The sequence below is a fragment of the Taudactylus pleione genome, unplaced genomic scaffold (assembly GCF_031769625.1).
Source record: "Taudactylus pleione unplaced genomic scaffold, aTauple2 ptg000041l, whole genome shotgun sequence".
NCBI lineage: Eukaryota > Metazoa > Chordata > Amphibia > Anura > Myobatrachidae > Taudactylus > Taudactylus pleione.
In genome coordinates, this window is record NW_028284443.1 from 53,291,987 (window position 1) to 53,312,283 (window position 20,297).

General features: G+C 44.3%; 1 protein-coding gene across 2 annotated transcripts in view; it reads left to right on the forward strand.

Annotated features, from left to right (window-relative positions):
• The window catches only part of GTPBP6 (GTP binding protein 6), a 30,202-nt gene extending 17,511 nt beyond the window's left edge, over positions 1 to 12,691 (forward strand). The window contains exons 8-11 of one of the 2 annotated variants that reach the window (XM_088456936.1): positions 103 to 251; positions 9,565 to 9,714; positions 11,253 to 11,335; positions 12,297 to 12,382. In XM_088456936.1, the coding sequence (XP_088313062.1) occupies positions 103 to 251; positions 9,565 to 9,714; positions 11,253 to 11,286 (333 nt within the window). In that variant the 3' untranslated portion in view covers positions 11,287 to 11,335; positions 12,297 to 12,382. Of the gene's footprint in view, positions 1 to 102; positions 252 to 9,564; positions 9,715 to 11,252; positions 11,336 to 12,296 lie in introns of both variants that reach the window. The other variant, XM_088456926.1, reaches the window with a different exon arrangement.
• Positions 12,692 to 20,297: the final 7,606 nt, after the last annotated feature.

The following is a 20,297-nucleotide window of genomic DNA, read 5'->3' on the forward strand; positions in this document are numbered from 1 at the left end:
TATAAGATTTTCCTATATTATACTAGTTAGTAGCGCAATCTGTGCACCCTCTCTTACAGATAGCATATGCTTATATTTCATTCTGCTTATTTAATTTATCAGGACTTATTAATTCATGTGAGCGATATCAGCCACCCGGAGGCTGTGAATCAGAAGAAGAGTGTGCTGTCTGCTCTCACCAATCTGAACGTCCCACAGAGGCTCCTGGACACAATGATTGAGGTGCACAACAAAATTGATTTAGTTAAAATGTAAGTGCTCATATTGGGGTCTGATATTTCCTGTTACTCATACTATTTAATAGTATAAATCAGTGATTCCCAACCTCGGTCCTCAAGGCATACTAAGGTTTTAGATATATCCATGCTTGAGCACAGATGGTTACATCAAACTAACTGAGGTACTAATTAAGACACCTGTGCTCAAATATAGTTATCCTTAAAACCAGCACTGTTAGTGTGCCTCGAGGACCGTGGGTGGGAACCCCTGGTATAAATGTTAAAGTTGTGTTGACAGACATTCTAGTTATATTAATAGGACATAAATGTATTTGTAATGAAAACCTATGTTGTACTTCTAAATTGTATTAGAGGTGTTTATGTTTCCATGGGGGATCTGTATAATTCTTTAGGAAACATGAAAGATCTAAAAAAAGGGAAGTTACCGAAGTAGCTTCTTAGCTGGGCGCAATAAATTAATAAATGATTAAGGCTTACACACCTCAAACCTGATGGTAAAGCAGCTCCCCAGTAGGTCAGCCTGGATTACCTAAAAACCATAAAATGAAAAAGAGGGGTGAATAAAAAAAGGGAGGTTTGTGAGCCCTTAATTTATCTACTCTCCGAGGAAACCGTTGCTTGATATAAAACGGAGAAAGGCGTCAGGCTTCATCTATGATGACCAATAGAGAGATATTCACATAAAGAAATACTTGTGCAGGACGAGCGGCTGCTAGAATCATATTCCCACAGCGATTGGCTGTCTGCACCAGAACTGAGTGACTATTCACAGCCGTCTGCTGTATGTTGTTGCAGTGATTCATCTAGCTGTCCTGACCTGGACCAGTGATCACGCTAAGCGGAAAAAAAATGTAAATGGGGGGGGGTGGGTTAGGTTTAGCCTCTATAGTGGGGTTAGCGTTAGGTTTTTTTGGGGGGGGGAGGTTAGGGTTAGGCACTATCGGGGAGGGTTGGGGTGTGGTATGGGGAGGGTTGGGCTAGGCTTCAAGAAGGGAGGGTTAGGGAGAGAAGGGGGGAGGGTAAGTATACCTACCCGACCCCTGTCGGGATACCAACCATCGGGGTGCCACTGACTGTATTTTGACAGGAGGCATCCCGACAGCTGGCATTACATACCCATTCCCATAAAAATATCAGAATTCAATAATTGAACAATAATCACATAAAATTGTCTAAATTGGATAAATCCACAAATATCAACCGGCAATATAAAATCATGTGTCTCAGTGATAATGGGTTAGAAATCTCAATAAATATAAAACCCAATAATAGCACCTATGTGATGCATGCTGTTATTTACGTGGGTTAGCAAGCTCAAGCAAGCTGTTAAGGCAGGGCTCGACAAATTTTTGTAAAATCTAGGAGCCATCTTAAAAGTTTAGGCTACCACACATGTCTCTTTAATGGTCATCAGACTCTGCAACATGCCCATACCAGCCCCTGTAAATAGTGCCACCAAAATTAATGCTTCCTGTATTAGTGCCCCTGTAAAATTTCCCCTACTAGTAATGCCCCCTGTAAAAATGCCCCCAGTAGTAAGGCCCCTGTAAAATTGCCCCTTGTAAAAGTGCTTCCTGTAAAATCGCCCCCAGTAGTAAGCCCCCTGCAAAAGTGCACCCAGTAGTGAGCCCGCTGTAAAATTGCCCCTTGTAAAAGTGCCCCCAGTAGTAAGTCCCTAATAAATGTGCCTCCAGTAGTAAGCCCCCCTGTAAAATTGCCCCTTGTAATAGTGCCCCCAGTAGTAAGCCCCCGTAATAGTGCCCTAGTAAGTAAGCCCCTTGTAAAAGTGCTCCCAGTAGTAAGCCCCTTGTAAAAGTGCCCCCCCAGTAGTAAGCCCCTCATAAATGTGCCCCCAGTAGTAAGCCCCCCCTGTAAAAGTGCCCCCTGTAAAATTGCCCCTTGAAAAAGTGCCCCCAGTAGTAAGTCCCCTGTAATGGTGCCCCCAATATTAAATCCCCTGTAATAGTGCCCCCAGTAGTAAACCCCCTGTAATAGTGCCTGCAGTATGTCAGCCCCTTGTAAAAGTGCCCCAGTAGTAAGCGTCTTGTAAAAGTGCCCCCCAGTAGTAAGCTCCCTGTAATAGTGTCCCCAGTAGTAAGCTCCCTGTAATAGTGTCCCCAGTAGTAAGCCCCTTGTAAAAGTGCCCCCCAGTAGTAAGCCCCTTGTAAAAGTGCCCCCCAGTAGTAAGCCCCTTGTAAAAGTGCCTTCAGTAGTAAGCCCCTTGTAAAAGTGCCGCGCGAACACACACAAAAAAAAAACAAAACACAGAATACTTACCTTAAGCCCTGATCCTGCGTCCGCCGCTCCTCGTTACTATGGGAGATACGTCATGACGTTTCTCCCATAGTGGCCGTGGGAGAAGCCGGACGCTGGAGCTCAGGAGTGAGCTCCGGCCACTGCTGCAGAGAGTCGGGCGCCCTCTGGTAAAATTTCAGCGGGCGCCCGGCAAATGGATCTTTCCTGCGGCGGGGAAGGGGAACCCTTGGACAACCATGGCGACTTGGCGACTGGGATTTGTCGAGCCCTGTGTTAAGGGCCTGATTCAAAGATGTACGCTATGCTGATTTCTACACAGATCGAGCAATTTTTGCTGTTGTGTATGCATAGAAGTTGCACTGTGCACGTGCAGCGATAGTCTTGTGATTCTGCATGCACAGAGAACCCATTCGCAAAGTTAGTGACAGGTAGTCAGCTTTTGGGGAGGTAATGGGGGGTGGCTAAAACAAAATGCAGGTGTGTCTTACCGTTTAAACGCCGTTACATGGCCGTGCATTAATTAGCCATTATTTTATATATAATGTAAATATAGTCCTCATGTGTGGGTCATGTCAAATTATGGATTTGAAGAAGATCTGGTGGCCAAGAACTTGAGGCTGGGACTTGTTCACATAGGCAAAAAGTCTAAAAAGTCAGGTGGAGGCTGGAAGTTCAACACCTATGTTTATAGGGTGATAAGACGTCCAAAACCAGGCAATTGTCCAATCTAGTAGTGACCGGGTGGGCAAGAACTTTAGGCAGGGTGTTGGGAAGATATGCTGTAATCCTTTCTCAGTGCTGTTTTAGGTGCACTCCTCTTTCCCAGCTCACATTACCTCAGGAATAAGGACAGTATCAAGGTGATGACACTATGGTGCAGTGTAGTTTAGGTAAGGATGGTTTACTTACCAATTGCTGTGTCTGCTGGTCTGTCAACTCTCTGCAAGTCCTCTGATGTGTGCATGTGAGTGAAAGGCTGGGTATGGGGTATGACTAAGCACTGAAGCTTTTAATTAAAGAAATCTATTTAATGAGTATTAAGGTAACAGGCTAGAACATTAACAGCATATTACCAAAATCAAATACAGGTAAAAACAGCAGTTCTGTAAGTGTTGCTAACGCGTTTCATCCCTATGAGAGACTTTTTCAAGGGCAAATGTCTGAACATGAAAACTTACCCTGCTTTATAGTAAGTGTCCTCAAAAGTCCCAGTGCGCGGTGAAAAGCCGCACTTCCGGGTTCCGCTACTGGCGCATGCGCAGTGTGTGTCTGTATAGTAGTGTCAGTACATGCACAGACATATAAGACATCGGTGGTTGCTTAGTGGTGACTGGTGTTCCTATTCGTCCCCACAGTGCGGTTCCTCTACTTTCTGTTATCCGGACTCCATTTGAGGCGGCGACCATCTTTGGTGTGTCTTAAGTCTTTTGTGTTCCTAAGTCGTTTGTCCCCCGTATTTTGGCAACCAGGGCTGGTTCTGACTAGCCCGCTGCTGGTTGTGCTTCAGTACAGAGGACCCATACGTCGTTTGTCCCCTGTATTTAAGCACAACCAGCACTGGGTCACTAAAAGCACGGGACTGGTTGCTCTTTTTTTTTGGGGGGGGGGGGGGGGGGGTCACGCCATTTTTTTTCCGCAGCAGCACAGACGGGTCTCTCTGATCCCGTCCGTGCTCTGTGTCAATGACACAGATGCATGTAGCACGGATCTCCCTGGTCCGTGCTACATGCATCTCTATCATGCATGATGTGCACAAACTCTGTACGATGTGTGTCACATCGTACACGATAGGTCGAAATTTTACTGCAGGTTCAGTTGATCTACGTTGCAGATACACGACGCCGGGGACACGCATCGCCATCGTACTGGAATACGCCACTTTTTACACGATTGGTCGTTACAAATGATCAAAAATGGCCAAATTGTGTAAAAAATCGCACAGTGTATGGGCACCTTTAAGCCAACTGATATTAGTATAGGTTAGTCTTAAAAGTTAATGCACCAATGTCATCTAGTGGTGAAAAATTATTGTAATCTAATGAATGTTTATTAGTGAAAGCTGCATGCAGTAAAAAAGAAAATGTATGTTCATAAAATAACATATCATATGAACCGTGAGCTGTTTGCTCTCTCACTGACACCAGACTCACAGGTCAGCTGTTCTAGTAGTACTCCCAGCTGTTTAACCCTTCAGTGCCCAGAATAAATGCAGGGCAGACCGTGTTCCAGCCCCAGTAGATAAATGCTGGCAGCAGCGTGTGTGCTGTGATTAAGTGGTGACCCGACCACAGTATATTAGGGGAATTGATCCGCTGTATGTAAACACTGACGACGTGATCATGCCTGGTGACTCTCAGCTGTGAAGTTGAAGTAATGCAGCTAGTGAGGCTTAGAGAATCGGGAACAGAAACAGCAAAACTCCGGTTCAGAGCAGAGGTCCACGTGCCGGTCAGACTGGAGAATGCTGTTCCACAGACAACACTGGGGGAGTGGCTAGACGTTTTTTTCGGCCAATAGGGAGCCTTTCATGGGAGATGCTATCGGCAGTGATTGGCTGGAGAGATGCTGCCGGCAGCGATTGGCTGGGGAGACACTAAAGATTGCCAGAGGTCGGTGAGTCAGTGCGTCCTACAAGACCCGCTAATTTTTAAAAACTTGGTCTCTCCCTGTAGCGCGTAAAAACTCACTGTAGCGCGTATTTTGTGATCACTGCTGGACTATCAGTGGCAATAATTACAGCTGCATGTCACCCAACTATCTGTGACATTGTTATAAGATTGATTGTATGTATTTGTATGATTGGACGTGTCCTTCGCTGGTCTCAGTGTCTCAGTATATTATATTTTATTCGCTGACATTTGTTGTCTTTTAGTTTTAATAATGCCTTTTATTGTTTAGACAGACCATTGTGATACCTGCTTCAACATTAGTACGCTCATGCATTATGTGAAGGTTTTTGCTACCTTTCATTTCACCCCTCTTTTTTCATTTTATAGTAGGAAACCTGACTGTGCTGTAATGTAAATTTCTCTTGCAGCGAGGCTGGGGAACACTGGACCATGGGATTATAGGTTGGGACTGGAGCTGGCACTTAATGAAACTGTAGCTTTAAATCCTATGCTCCTCCCCCCTGCAATCCCACAATTCATCTTCGTTAGGTACCTGAGGAGTAGTGTACGTTTTGAATGGGCTGCCTTGCAACCCTTGTAGGTAGCTATTATTTCGTATTTATTTGTAAACTTTTTATTTTGGTTTCTAGTTGAGGAGCTGTGCGCTACTTGTAGCAGTTCACAGTGTGAGTGAGTGCCGGGCGGCTGCGGAAGCTGTGGCACAGCTCGCCAGTATGCAGCTGCGGCGGTGGTGCACGGCGGAAGGACCCCCACAGAGCGCTCCAGTCTCTAGGAGAGGCCGCCTGGACCTGGGGACAGTGCATACTGAACCGATTTAGAGGGTGCTGGATGGCAGTGTTGTTCTGGATGGTGCCACCATCTTGCCGGGTCCGATGAGGGCGGCTCCATTGCGGGAGTGCGCACCTCATAGGCAGCTCGGTCAGAGTTTAACAAGTGCTTACCCCAGGCAGGGGAGTAGCACTTGTGAGTGCAGCCACGGAATAGGGGGGCGGATCCTGTAGCTGCCGGCCTCCCCTGCACATTACATTTGGCTGGGATTGTTTGGCAGCGGCTCCCCTCACAAAGATGCAGGAGGAGCTCGTACGCCACATTCTGCCCGGATCAGCCGGGCTTAACCACCGTTTTTCCCTCTCACGGGGAATGACTCAGTGTCCCAGGAGAGTGGAGATTGGAGGGGGCTGTGCTTCCAGCGCTGCTCTCCCCATCCTGCAGCGGTACAGGGAATGCATAGTAAGTCATCCCACAGTCGAGACTGCTACATTCTGCTCTGCACAGCACACATCCTCTCCCAGGCAGCTGCGGTGTTGGTCAGCTTGTTGCTGTATTAGCTTGTTGCGTTGCTTACTGTTTTTGCACAATGGGGCCGGGCTCTCCCACTCCTCTCAGACGGCATGATTGCTCCAGCTGCGCCGCAGGTAAGGAAACTGGGGTTCTATCTTTTTCCTTGTTCGCAGGCAGACCAGCTCATTCCGTCCGCTCAGGTCTCTTCGTGCCTTGTTCAATTCGCATGAACTCTAACCAATCCAGCATCTACAGCATGGAGGCCAACACCTCCTTGCTAGACGCCTGGAAACGTGTGTCTTCAGATTCCGCTTCAGGCGGGTCGTCCTACTTCTTCAGTGGGTAATTGACTCAGTTCCTTCCATTCGCTGGAGCCCTGGCTCCGTGTGTTTGCACCACAATACGGTAGGTGCTGCTGCGCCTAGTGCTCACAGCAGGTATTTGCTCTCTTCGGAGGTTCTGCTTGTGTAGGATACCTCTGCTCCAGAGTTACGGACCTTCTTAGGTCGCTTGTTTCAATTACTTTCGGATCAGGACTGTGTCCCGATATTTGCAAGGTCTTCCTTGCTTCCGTGTCTGCGCCTTCAGTTCTGGGGGTGTCCTTCGACACACCTCTCCACGGTGTTTTCTTGCAGCGGACAGTGCTGGGACCCTACTGACCTTGGTCTCAACGGTTTGGTCGGTGCCTCATCCATGTCCCTGGAGGAACATTCGGTTATTGGGCAAGTTGGTCTCCACTTAGAGACCATTCAGTACACCAGGTTCTACTCACAAGAGTCCCAATGTGTGATTATCCACACTTGACAGGGTTGCTCGGCATCCCTCTCGTCTCCTTTCCCATTCTGTATGGCTGCACACGTCACTCTCCATTGGTGGAAGGTTTCCGTCTTTTTTCCTCCAGGTCCACTCCTTGGTCCTTCCGGATGGGGTCATTGTGGCCACGTCCGCGAGTCCCCTGGGCTGAGGTTCCGTGATGTTGCTTTTCGGCTCTGGGGCCTTGGGTCACCGTCCACAAAGGCTCGGCTGTTCGAACGGCTTGATATCCAAGCCATCGTTCTAAGAGGCCCTTTCTGTCCTCGCCAGCCAGTCGCAGTCGGTCAGATAACAACCCGGGGATGGCATAGGTCCGTCTTCCGGCAGGCAACAGTGCGCGGCAGCGATGCCGTACTCTGTCCGGGGCGAAAACCTTGGTTCCGTCTCTCTCAGTGGTGGTCAGGCCGGTCGTGGGACATTGGACAGTTGACTTCCTCAGTAGAGCCACATTTCTACACTGTTCCTTCACATCTCCAGGGGCATTACGGCTTCCCGAGTGAGGGTAATCCTGGCGGCTCCTGGCTGGCTGCACTTGTTATGGTACATGGGCGTTCTCGGTAGCCCCGGGGTGGCATCCTTCCTTTCGTCCAGACCTGCTGCAACTCTCCTTGTTTCTTCCCGGGCACTTCCTCGGTTGGTTTTCGCGCCTGGCCTTCTTACCTAGGAGTGATACAGCTGCAGGTCTTTCTCTCGTGGTCCGTACTTGGCTGCAAGCCCGAACTCCGTTTTCATCTCGCGCCTACCTCCGGGTTTGGATCCTCTACCTCTTGTGGTGTAACCGTTACAAGTTTTTGCCTCTCACATGGCTTGGAATTCCTTCTGAAGGGTTTGGAGGCCGGCTGCTGACGTTGTCTCGTGACGTTACTGGTTTTGGCCCTGTCATTTTCTTTCCAGCTGCGTTTGACTCTTCTTCCAGGGGTCCAAACCGTTTTTACACGGTGTGCTGCATATTCACCACCGCTTCATCCACAGGTGCAGCTGTGGAATCTTAATCTAGTCTTCTCTGTTCTCGTGCAGGCTCCATGGGAGTCATTGCGTTCAATGGATCTTCAGTTAGTTAATTGGAAGCTGGTCTTCCTCATAGCTATTGCCTGCCCTCGACATAGTTCCGTGTTTAGGGTTTTCAGGTCACCCTTGCTTGTTTTCCATGAAGACTGTGCGGTTCCCCGTACAGGTTTTACGATTCCAGCCGACACTGGTTTCGGATATTGTCCTTCTGGTTTTTCCTCTTTTGGTGGATTCCGGTGACAGGAATGATCTGATTCTGCTAGTTTGGCTGAGCTCTGCAGATTTCCTTGGACACGTCTTCTTTGGTACGCCGTTTTGTCCTCTGCGGGTTCTTTATGACGTGTAGGAACATGGTTGGCAGGCTACTCAGCAGACCCTTTCGCATTGGATCCGCTTGAGCATTACTCTAGCCTATTCTGGTGTGGGGTGACCGCCACCAGACCAGGTGCCAGCACCTTCCGCTAGGGCGGCGGTGATCTTAGGGGCAGCACGACATGGGACTTCAGCAACATAGGTCTGTTGTGCGGCTATCTGGTTCCCTGTCACACGATTGCTCATTTTTTTTTTTTACGTTTTTGCCTTCGGCGGCACCCACTTTAAGCATACAGTTCTCCGGTCAGGCAGCCTGAGCGTTCCCTTCCCTGGGGGGCGGCTTTGGTACACGTCTTATGGTCCAGTGTTCTTCAGCCTTGCTGCAAGAGAAAATAGGATTTTTGGTCAACCTACCATTGAATCCTTTTCTGTTAAGCAGGCTGGGGAACACTGCGATCCCTCCCTCACGCTCAGTCGTGTGAGGTGTTTGGTTCTTGACCCATCTTTTCCCTACTGGTTTGTTTGGTTGTTCTGAATAGTTTCATGGGGTTCCTGCTACTCCTCTCCGGACTCTCTTTAAGAAGAACTGGAATTGTGGGATTGCAGGGGGGGGAGGAGCATAGGATTTAAAGCTACAATTTTATTAGGTGCCAGCTCCAGCCCCAACCGACAATCCCATGGTCCAGTGTTCCCCAGCCTGCTTAAGAGAAAAGGATTAAACGGTAAATTGACCAAAAATCCTATTATTTCATGTATGTGATTTATATATTTATGCTCTTTGTTTGACTTTTAATCTACACTAAACACACAATGCCATTCTTGCTGTATATGGCAAGCCAGTTTTTTTCTGAAAGTGAGAGTGTAGTATATGTCTTTGCAGTATTTGATATCAACGTAGTAGGTTAAATGGTTATTATTTTACATGAATTTTTTGAATTTGAGAATATTTTTAACAATTCAAGGACTATGATTTTAATTAAACAAATCTGAGATTTGTTTTAGTTTTAATGTTCATTCCATTGTAGACCCGAACCGGACGAGGCCGCTATACCTGTGTCTGCACTTTTGGGTAACGGCTTGGATGACCTGAAACAACATATAGAGAAAGCAGTGATGAACAACACAGGAAGGATTAATATGACAATTAGGGTGAACCTGGAAAGTCCCCAGTTAAGGTATGTAGTACTAACCCAATGACAACAAACAGTCTCACAGTACAGAAAATTAGATTATTATTGTTTAGTAACTCGTATAGGTGCAAATATTAAGATTCCAGAGGCAAATATTAAGATACCCAGATAAAAAATAAAGATGAGCTTTTCTGTAAATGTACAGAAGTGTCCTTGCTCATCTGGCCTGAATACGCCATACAGCACGATATGCCTGGCGTGAGTGAGCTGTCAGGTCCTGTGCAACTCTGCTAGCGACGGGCATCTTTTTTTTCCGAAACTGCGTCTAAGTCGCGATGCAACTAGGACGCACCAGGAGACTGTGTTGATTAATTTGATATTTTACACTTTTATATCTGTGTGCGGCTGAGACTAAACAGAACTTGGCATGGAAAAAAGATGTGGCCACTGCATCGTAGCACTTCGGGCTATTTGACGCGACTGCAGGAAAGACGAGTGAGGACACATCTGTAGTTGCCATTACCAGGTCTGTCTAGGTAGTGTAGCATTCACTAAGGTTTAAGGCCTAGTTTCTAGAAATTAGCTTTTTTATGCATGTTCTTTTAATTAGTGCCACAAGTTTGCATTACATATAGAAAGTGATTTCATTGTGCAAAATACAACTGAGAGGCTAACCATTGATGGTGCAGTCAGTGCTTAATATCGATGGCATGAAACTATTGATGGATATCCCTGTTCTGGGTGGTGACGGGCCAATCAGGGAAGAGGGGGGGGGGGAAGGGGGGGGGGTTGGGCACTGGCTTAGTGGCACGAGGAGGTGTAGCTAAGTGGCAGACCAATCGTTGGGACTGGGACTGAGCATGGTGGGACTAAATGCCTGAATTGCTGATTCTCTGCCATATATGGTGTTGTACCAGGGGATCGCCACCATCAATGGTTGCTAACTGTCGATGGTCATCCCTGATTTATAACACCTTTTATAAATATGTTGTATTATATTTATGAGCAGCATTTAACCTTTTTCAGATTAGGTATTGGACTCAGTACAATAATTATTTATTAAAATAGAACTAGTAAGATAGTTGGGTATTGGACAAGGTATTACAACATCTATAATTCCCGCACTGGGAGGGAAGTCATTTCTAATATTAATTATGAAGCAGCTGTGAGGTTAGCCAACCCAGAGAAGGAAACGCCATAAGGACATATATAGATTCCATTTGTGTCCTCCTATCATATACATAAAAGGGACAGCTGATATTTATGAATGACCTATCATCACCTTCTCAGGTGATATAATAAGATTTAGATGTATACAGTTATCCCATATAGACCGTTATCCAATTAGCCCCGAACGTTGTTTGGACGCTAATTGATCCCTGCGATCGGCGAAAAACTGGGATTTTTCGCCAATGTCTTTGTTCACCCTATCCTATTATTTCGGTCAAAATAATAGGATAGTTCTCCCGAAAATACACAGGTCCGCGAGCTTATCATGGCTCCTATGTGTTTTCGCCTCTTTTTTTTTTTTTTTTTTTTTTTTTTTTGTGAAAAAATGGCACTTATCGCGGATTATTTTTCAGGACACATCAGGTCCCGAAGAAAGAACCCCAATAAATGCCGGCGTCGGAGTGACTTCGGGACTAATTGGATAGCCCTGGTCGAGGTAATTAGCCGCGGTAATTTAGCACGGCTAATTGGATACCCCCCTTAATACAGGTTGAGTCTCCCATATCCAAAATGCTTGGGACCAGGGGTATTTTGGATAACGGAATATTCCGTATTTTGGAATATTCCGTTATCATCATGAAATCTTTTAGGAATGGGGCCCAAATATACACACAGAATGTATTTATGTGTTATATACACCTTATATACACAGCCTGCAGGTAATTTTATACAATATTTTCAATAGTTTTGTGGCTCAAGCAAAGTTTGTGTACAAAAATTAATTTATGTTTCATATACACCTTATACACACAGCCTGAAGGTAATTTTATACAATATTTGTAGTAATTTGTGCCTTAGACAAAGTTTGTGTACATTGAACCATCAAAAATCAAAAGGTTTCATTATCTGAGTCATGTCAAAATTATCCCGTATTTCGGAATATTTGGATATGGGAGACTCAACCTGTATATGCATAGAACAAATATGTTTGTGCACGTGTTTTAAACAAATTGTTATTTAAACCTTTGATTATTTTCCATATTGTAGCGCTATATTTCTTTAAATAATTACATTACTACCTGCTGATTTTGCAAAAAGATTGCATTGGGCTTCTCCTAAATTAGGATGGAGACCTGTTTGTGTAAGAGCCTCAGGTTTATATGCTATACTTCAATGTACGTTACTGTATCATTATCTGCCTCCTTCCATTTAGCAGACTGCTCTCTCTGCCCTACTTCTTGCAGCTTTCATAATTATTTCATACTTTTTCTAGTTTACTCTTTGATTAAGAGCATGAATAAAGAAAATATTAATTGCACAACTATTTATATTTATACATTTTATTTTGGGTCCTTATAGGCGCATTAACAATTGTGGTGTATTACTTCATTGTGCTGCTGGTGCCTTGTCCATGCTCTGCATTCCTTTCATCTGTCCTGTATGTGTTTATTTGACAGCTGGCTGCACAGAGAAGCCTCAGTACAGGAAGTAATAGTGTCACCAGAAGATGGCACAGCTGACGTTCTTGTTATAATAACTAATGCTGCTTATGGAAAATACACAAAACTCTTTTGTAAATGAGCACTCACAGTAGGTGTGTTTTAAATACCGAAATATTAGGTGCGTGCAAAATGTTTTGATAAGTATAGTAAATTGCCCAAGAGTTGTCCTCTAAAAGTTCTTCCTGCACTATTGTAATGACTGGAGGGATGTAACGTGACTGTAACCTGCCAATGCTGGATAAATGGACAGCTGCCACACAGCCCTGCAGAGACTCCTCAGTGAATCAGTGACAGAAACATATATGCTAATTATTGTCCTACACCAAATAAACTATTTTCTTGTAATGGCAGGTTGTGGACATGTTTTTGTTTGTACCTAACTTAGTATTTCAGAAGTATAAGTTAGTTATAAACATAATAAATGGTGTAGGAACATTTCTGGTATTCATATTATACAGTAGATAGACTGAGTCTTTCAGTTTAATCATTAGGGCTCAGTCTGTCACAGTTACGAGAAAGCAGAGGACTGGTCCAGGATCTAGACTCTATATATTATTTAAAATATGCCTAAAGAAATGTTTAGTAATTGGTTATAATGTTGCAGGACATAAAGGATGCTTAAATAAGGTACAAATTGCATTTAATATTGGTTGCTTACAAAGAATCTAGCTGAGGAGGGGGGTTGTGGGTAGTAGGCCTTTTGTTCTATTTAGCACTATCCAGATGTACCTTTTTTGCTGGCAGATAGCTTGTAATAACTATATGGGGTAGATTTACTATGGGTCTGTTTTTCAAAGCTGCCATTGGTCGGCGGCTTTGACCAATGGATTTCAAACGGCAATCGTAATTAATGGCAAACAAGGCTCATTTAGCATTTAATTACTATTGCTGTTTGAAATCCATCAGTCAAAGCTGCAGATCATCATCAACTTTGAAGGGGATCGGTATGAATGACCACCGGACGAGAGCCTGGTGGTCAAAATCCAGACGCCGACAGGCCGAACAGCGGAGATCCCGACGGAGGTGAGTAAACTACCTAACCCTAACCTCCCCCCCTAGGGTGCCTAAACCTAATCCCCCTCCCCGCACCCTAAATCTAACCCTAACCTTCCCACGGGGGTGCCTAACCCCCCCCCCCCCTTCCCCTAGCTCAGAGGTTCTCAAACTCGGTCCTCAGGAGCCCACACAGGTCACGGTCTTCTTCTGTGAGGAGACCTGGAAAACATGCACTGTTTGAGGTCCTGAGGACTGAGTTTGAGAACCTGTGCCCTAGCCTAACCCTAGATCCCCCCGTGGCTCGTTCGGTCCAGCGTCGTTCTGGATTCCGGCGTCGGGATTATGACAGGTGTTGCTATTTCGATGCCTATCAATAATGCATCCCGCTTTGAAGACCTATGCATAGTAAATCTATCCATGATGTTAATAGTTGTATTCTGCTTCCAAGACAGCCACATACTGCACTTACAGGCTTCACGAGCTAGGCAACTAGTGATGTGTGAAGGGGACTGGCCTGTAAAGCGAACACAGGTGGAGCTCAACTCAGAAGCAGAGTAAAGCTATTACACACTGAGGGCCTTATTCAGCAGGGCACTGATAAACGCAGATTTCCGATGGGCGGGAATCTGCGCAGGCACCGAGCCCGCACTGTGCACGTGCAGAACGGGTCTTGTATCGTCGTACGTGTCGCCGCCGTTGAGTGGGGGGGGTTTGGGAAGAGGCCAGGAACTCTGTTGGCTAGCAGAGATTTCCTGGCCCCTTTGTTGTATCTGCGGCGGCCAGTTTGCGTGACCCCATGCTGGCTGTTGGGATCGCAGATTATCCAATGCCTCATCCTTGGACACAGGTCGGATAAGTAATGGATGCAGGGGGCGTGACTCCTCCTGCTGCATTACCATATTACAGCTATCGCAGCTGCTAACGTGTCAGCGGCTGCGATTGCTACTGCATTCTCTGCTGAATCACCCCCTGAGTGCGGTATTTTACAGGTACTCCTTTGGGCAATGGAGCGAGTTTGTTATTTATATAATAATATCTGTAGGTCTGAACCATCACATCAATGCGCTCGCAGAGGAAGCCTGGGTGCGCACCCCAACACTTCTTCCACTAAAGGGAGACGGGACAGACCCTAGCCCTCTGCCATAGAGGAGTAGGATCCGCTAACCAAACAGGGTAAGTATGGGAGTGGGGAGCGGGGCTGGACAGAGGAGATGGTAGAAGACTGAGGTGACCCAGCATAGACGATGTCCAATATACTAGCCCATACTAATGTAATAAGAGTGTTGTGTCTGTCTGTCTCTTCCAAGTTGGCGCAAAAACTACATAACCGATTTTCATAAAAACTGCGTCATTGTGAAGTGGAAATGACTAGCAATTACCTGCACTTTGTTTTCTCTCGATCTGTCAAGTTAAAGCTGAATACGTGGGCCACTCCCACGACAGGGCCCCTATGCAAAGCAATACAACTAGAACACTTCAAATAAAACAATGTTGGCAGAAGCGATTTCATTGTGTGCGAAGCCGCGGGTTACAGCTAGTCATTTAAAGTGTAATCTACAAGGCAAACTGTATAAAACAAATAACTGCTCATAATCTTTAACGTAGTTTTAATATATCAGCATTATTAATTAATGATCAAATCGAGACCCTGGTATCTATATACATGAAAGCCCTTTGTAATACAGAGTTAAACAATGTATGTGTGTATGCTTTTCTGTGTGTCACATTCCAGAGCTGTAAAAGTACATTTTCAAACTTTTTGGAGGGTGCCACTATATCATCCCGATAGGTCAGTGTTTGAATTATTCACTTGAAGTCTCTTCGGTAATAGAAAAGCGACAGAATGAAAAACACATTCTTGTTCTCACCAAATGTCGTAAAAAGAGTAAATAACATGTTTTGCTCTAACAGTTGTATCTTATAACAAATCCCCGTTTAGCTAATGACTATGATTTGAGGTGTGCAGTTTTAGCTGTTTCTGGTGCCAGGGAGGATTAATGATCAATAACATGTAACTTTTAAAAGTTACAGTGAGAAGTTGGTAACGCTAAAGGTGCCTACACACTGGACGATGTGCTCACGATGTCGTGAGCGATTTCCCTTGAATTCTCCCCGGTACTCCAGGACACCATATGGTGCAAAAAAGTGTCCGATCTGACCAACGATCTATCATGCGTCCTTAACGATTTGCAGTGTGTCGTGTAAGAGATTGGCAGGTCTTGTCTGCTGTAGTCAAGATCTGAAGATGTGATTTACAACCCGCGGGTATGCGCATCGGCATCGTAAGTGGACACTCACAATTTGGACATATTTTACACGATTTGTCGTTCCGATGCATCAAAATCGGGATAATCTTGTAAAATATCGTCTAGTGTGTACGCACCTTAAGGGGCAGATTCAATTAGTCATGAACAGCCACCAGAACAGGATGTGTCTCTAGCTGATTTCAGGTCGCAGCCTATGGAGGTGTGAGCAGAAATTAAGCTACCGTAATTGCACAATCTTCCAAACTCCAATTTCAAAATGAGTCGCCTTAACAAAGAAATCCTCTTATTTTTAAAAATACTGCCTTCATCAATGCTGTTAATATATGTAAATGTTTTTCGTTCATCGTTGTCCCTTCTTTTCGCTAAGTTGTGCATGTTCAGCTCTTGAAGTCTTGAGAAATACTGTTATGCAGCCCATGCACTATTTTAATGTATTTTCTTTTTTTAGTGATAGAGCCTCCAAATTAACAATACTTGGGATGAGGACTTACAAGTGATATCTAAAGTGCCAATACAAACTTCTCTCTTTGTATACAACCAAGTACATACATCCAAACATTTGAGTTTTCTGATCTGAAACACGACCACTCCTCAAAATAGGGGCAATGACACTTTTGGTGTTTGATCATATCACAATGGGTGGGACCATACCCCCAAGACTGTCTCTCTCATATCTGAAGCAACTAGGCCAAGCATACATGTTTTCACTCACCTGATTACACTCCAAACCGTATTTCCTTTAATTTTAGGGAATGTTTGTTCCAAAATATCCCTATAATTTGATATGTATTACGCCAAGATGGGGCACACCTGTCCATTGCTCTGCTTGCTTGAAAAAGGGTAATGGAGATACCCAAAATGTTGTGTTTATATGCTTGAATATACATATGTTTTGTTTAAAGCAAACCAAAGCAGGGTGCCTAGCGTTCTATCGGGCCGGTTATGCAGTAGTATGCCATACTACCACTTCTACTGCTTTGAATGTACAGCTACCACAACACAAAATGGAGGAAAAATACTGCTAGTATTGATACAAAACGAAAGATACCACCAGTAAGTAAGAGTACAGTCTAACAGTTGTAACATTGGTTAGAGAGATTAACAGCAATGAATTAATGAAGAATATTTCTGCATAGTAATTTTTTAAAAGTTAATGTCAGACTACCTGTCATATATCAAGCAATATTCCACTGCAGGAAATTTGCATATCCTGCCAAGTGCCTTACATGTGACCTCTAGTTATTAACTCCACTGTTCTCTTCATACCAGTTACTGACTCCACAGATGAGACTATACTCAGGACAGATAAGTACTTTAAGTGACAGAGTAAATTATTCATAAAGTGATTCTAATAAAAGTCCTGGCCAGATGCCCAGCCATTATTAACAAGAGAATCAATCAACTCAGGCTGGAAATAAGTTATTTCTCCATAAAGGAGATAACAAGGTTAAAGTAACAAAAAACTATTATTCTGGAATACATGATGTACAGCTATATATAAGTTACTTAAGGTCAACTTATGAATAAATTAAACATTTGCTTGATCTCCATGTAATCTACAATAAAAAGTGCAAGTAGAGGTATGGCGCAAACAGTTTTATATATAACTGTAAATGGTAATCTCACTTCAATAATGATCAATGATGTGTTGATAAGTATTGATTAAAGTAAAAAAGTGTACTACAGTAGATTGTTAATTAAGATTAATAATAATTCTATTGAGGTCCATAAATCTGCTATTTAATGCTACCAACTCTCACTTTATAAAAATATGCATTATTGGTTTATAGCCAAATGTCTTAGAGTCACTACCAGCTTCTCTATGCTCTTTCATCTACATCAGGGACGGGGAACCTCAGGCCTGGGGGCTGTATAAGGCCCTCGGAATCATTTGGTCTGGCCCTCTGAGCTTATTTCTGCTAGCCTCATCTGACTAGCAGGATATCTAGAATGGCACCCTGCAGCCAGAATCTATGCAGCAGTGCCGCCTGGAGCGTCCTTAGGATGCGTTAGACTGTCACGCTGCTGCCCTTACAGCTTCTTGGAGCATCCTGAGGATGCTCAGGGCATTGCTGTAATCACCGGCAATTATGGCTCCGCCCCAGTGTGATGTCACATGGATAATGTTATATATATATCAAAATGGCCCTCGGCAGAAAAAAGGTTCCCCACAACTGATCTACATGGAGTAAAACTACTAAACAAAAGAAAACAAAAATCTTGAAACCCATCACAACAGGATTATTGTCCCCAGGCACTTTCTTCTGTTGTGATCCTGGGATCGGTAGTGCTCCTACCACTCATCGCTAGAGGGGGACCTATCTTTCTATATGTACTGTATATACAGTAAATGTGTGTGCAATATACACATACACACACACACACTTTCTAACCTCGCCACCATACATTTAGCAAAAAGGGTATTTTATTATCTGAAACCAGGCCCCAGATCACTTTTTATGTTAGAGCAGTGATTCCCAACCTCGGTCCCCAAGGCACACCAACAGTCCTGGTTTTAGTGATATCCATGCTTAAGCACAGATGGTTAAATCAAAATAACTGAGGTACTAATTAAGTCACCTGTGCTCAAGTATGGCTATCCTTAAAACCTGAACTGTTAGTGTTGGGAACCCCTGTGTTAGAGGATTTGGTATATCAAGTCCACATCCTATGTGAGTTACAGCAAAATTAGAGTAACGAGAGGAGCCCTGAGGGGAGGAAATCTGGTATTTGCCACACGTGGACAGATCTGAAAGTAGAGGATGGTCCAGAACTGCTAAGCATCTCCTCTGCAAAATTCTGGAGCACTTTGTTAAAGTACAGGGATATATTACATTTAGATGAAATGTACAGCTTATCCTAAAATGTACTTTATCCAATGACTTATGACATTCACAAAACAATAGCAGTTTTCACACAAACATTTACTACAAAAAGCTACGGTATGTCAGTGCTTGGATTTATATTGGTCGGATGAAATGTGGTCGATTATTGTATTTCTAGCTCGGTGCAGTTTTGTCCAGTGAGGGGTTTTGTTTTGTTTTTTGTTTTTTTTGTTTATCATGAAAAAAATTAAAAAGGGAAAATGTCACTAACATTTGCCACAAAGGTTTCCATAACGACATACATAGTGGATAGAACATACAGCAAAATTAAATAATATAATCAAACAGACAATTATATATACATTTAAACATATACAATTACACAGACTGTAATATTATAATCTGCAGATTGCATAATTAGTGAGACCGCCAACAGAGAGCAGATAACACTTAAAATTATGCTATTCCTTGCCAACATGCCATCCCTTACACCTCTCCCTTTGCCATCCTTTGGTCCACTTCCCACACCATCATTTTTCTGCCCCTTCACTGTTCTTCGCTCTGGCCCTTTTCTGCTTCCTTCACTTGCAACCTCAGCTCCCACCAGTGCACCCTCTATGTTATTCCCTGTGTCTTCCTCTCCTCTAGCTAAGTCCACTCTACAGGTTTACAGTCATACAACATCCCCCAGGTCCCTCCCTCACTTTTCAATAATTTCTCAACCTGACTGCCATACTTTCTCTTTCAGACATCTCCATCCTCATGTTTTGTGATTTCAATATCCACATTGAAAATCTAATCAATCTCCACTTCTACCCTTCTCTACATAATCAATGGCCCTCTTCACCTTCTCATTTTAGTAGTCTTACTCTCTATTTAGTATTTGGCCACCATTGTGGCATATCTGATTCCACCAACTTCCCCGTTCATAACTCTCGATGATCGCCTCCTCTAACCTTCTCTCCCTTGTTCCTCCAACTCTTTCCAGAAGACTACCCTCACTCAACACAACCTTGATACCCTGGACCCTTTTTTGCCTCCTCCACAACTCCATTCTTTTCCCAATCTCCACCACCTCTTGCCCCATGGCTGCTTCCCTCTATAACGCAACATTAACGTCTGTGCTGGACGTAGTTGCTCCAGGTTTTTCCAGGTGACTCCTTTCACACACACGCCATGTCTGTCCTGGCATTCAGTGTGAACTCCCGTCTGCCGCTGATGAGGTCATCTGTAGCAGCCCTGAACAGCCAATCAGCTCCTTCTCGGTGCAACCCAACTCTAAAAACCAGGGTCATGCCATTCATACATAAGCTGAACCACTGCCCCAGGTTGCAAGTCCCAGGAATAACCCTTGTCAATTGCAGGGTCAGAGACGAGGGACTGTAAACCCAGGCTGATCCTTTCAGGCATAAACAGGATCCGGATCGACTCTGCATGCCTTGGCAAATTCCCAGGTTTTTGGCTGTGTCTGAAAGGGATATAACTCTTGCTGCAAAATTGCTACTATCCATCAGGACATTTTATTATCCAATCCTTTCCATACTCTTCCTGTTATGGGTGACAAAATCCTTTCCCTCCTCTTGTACTTCTCCCATCTGCACAACTGACTCCATTCCCTCCTACATCCAAGATGCCCTCTCTTGATGCTTGCTCCCAACTTATTTAACCTCTCTTCATTGGCACCATCACTCCCTCCTTTAAACTTGCCCTCTTATTCTAAAAAAAAAAAAAAAAAAACCTCACTATTCAAACTAACCTCACTGTCTTTCTTCTCCCATTTACCTCCAGTCTTATGGAGCAACTTCTTTTCCATTGCCTTTTCACCTTCCTTTCTTCACACTCAACCCACTTCAATTTGGCTTTTGCTC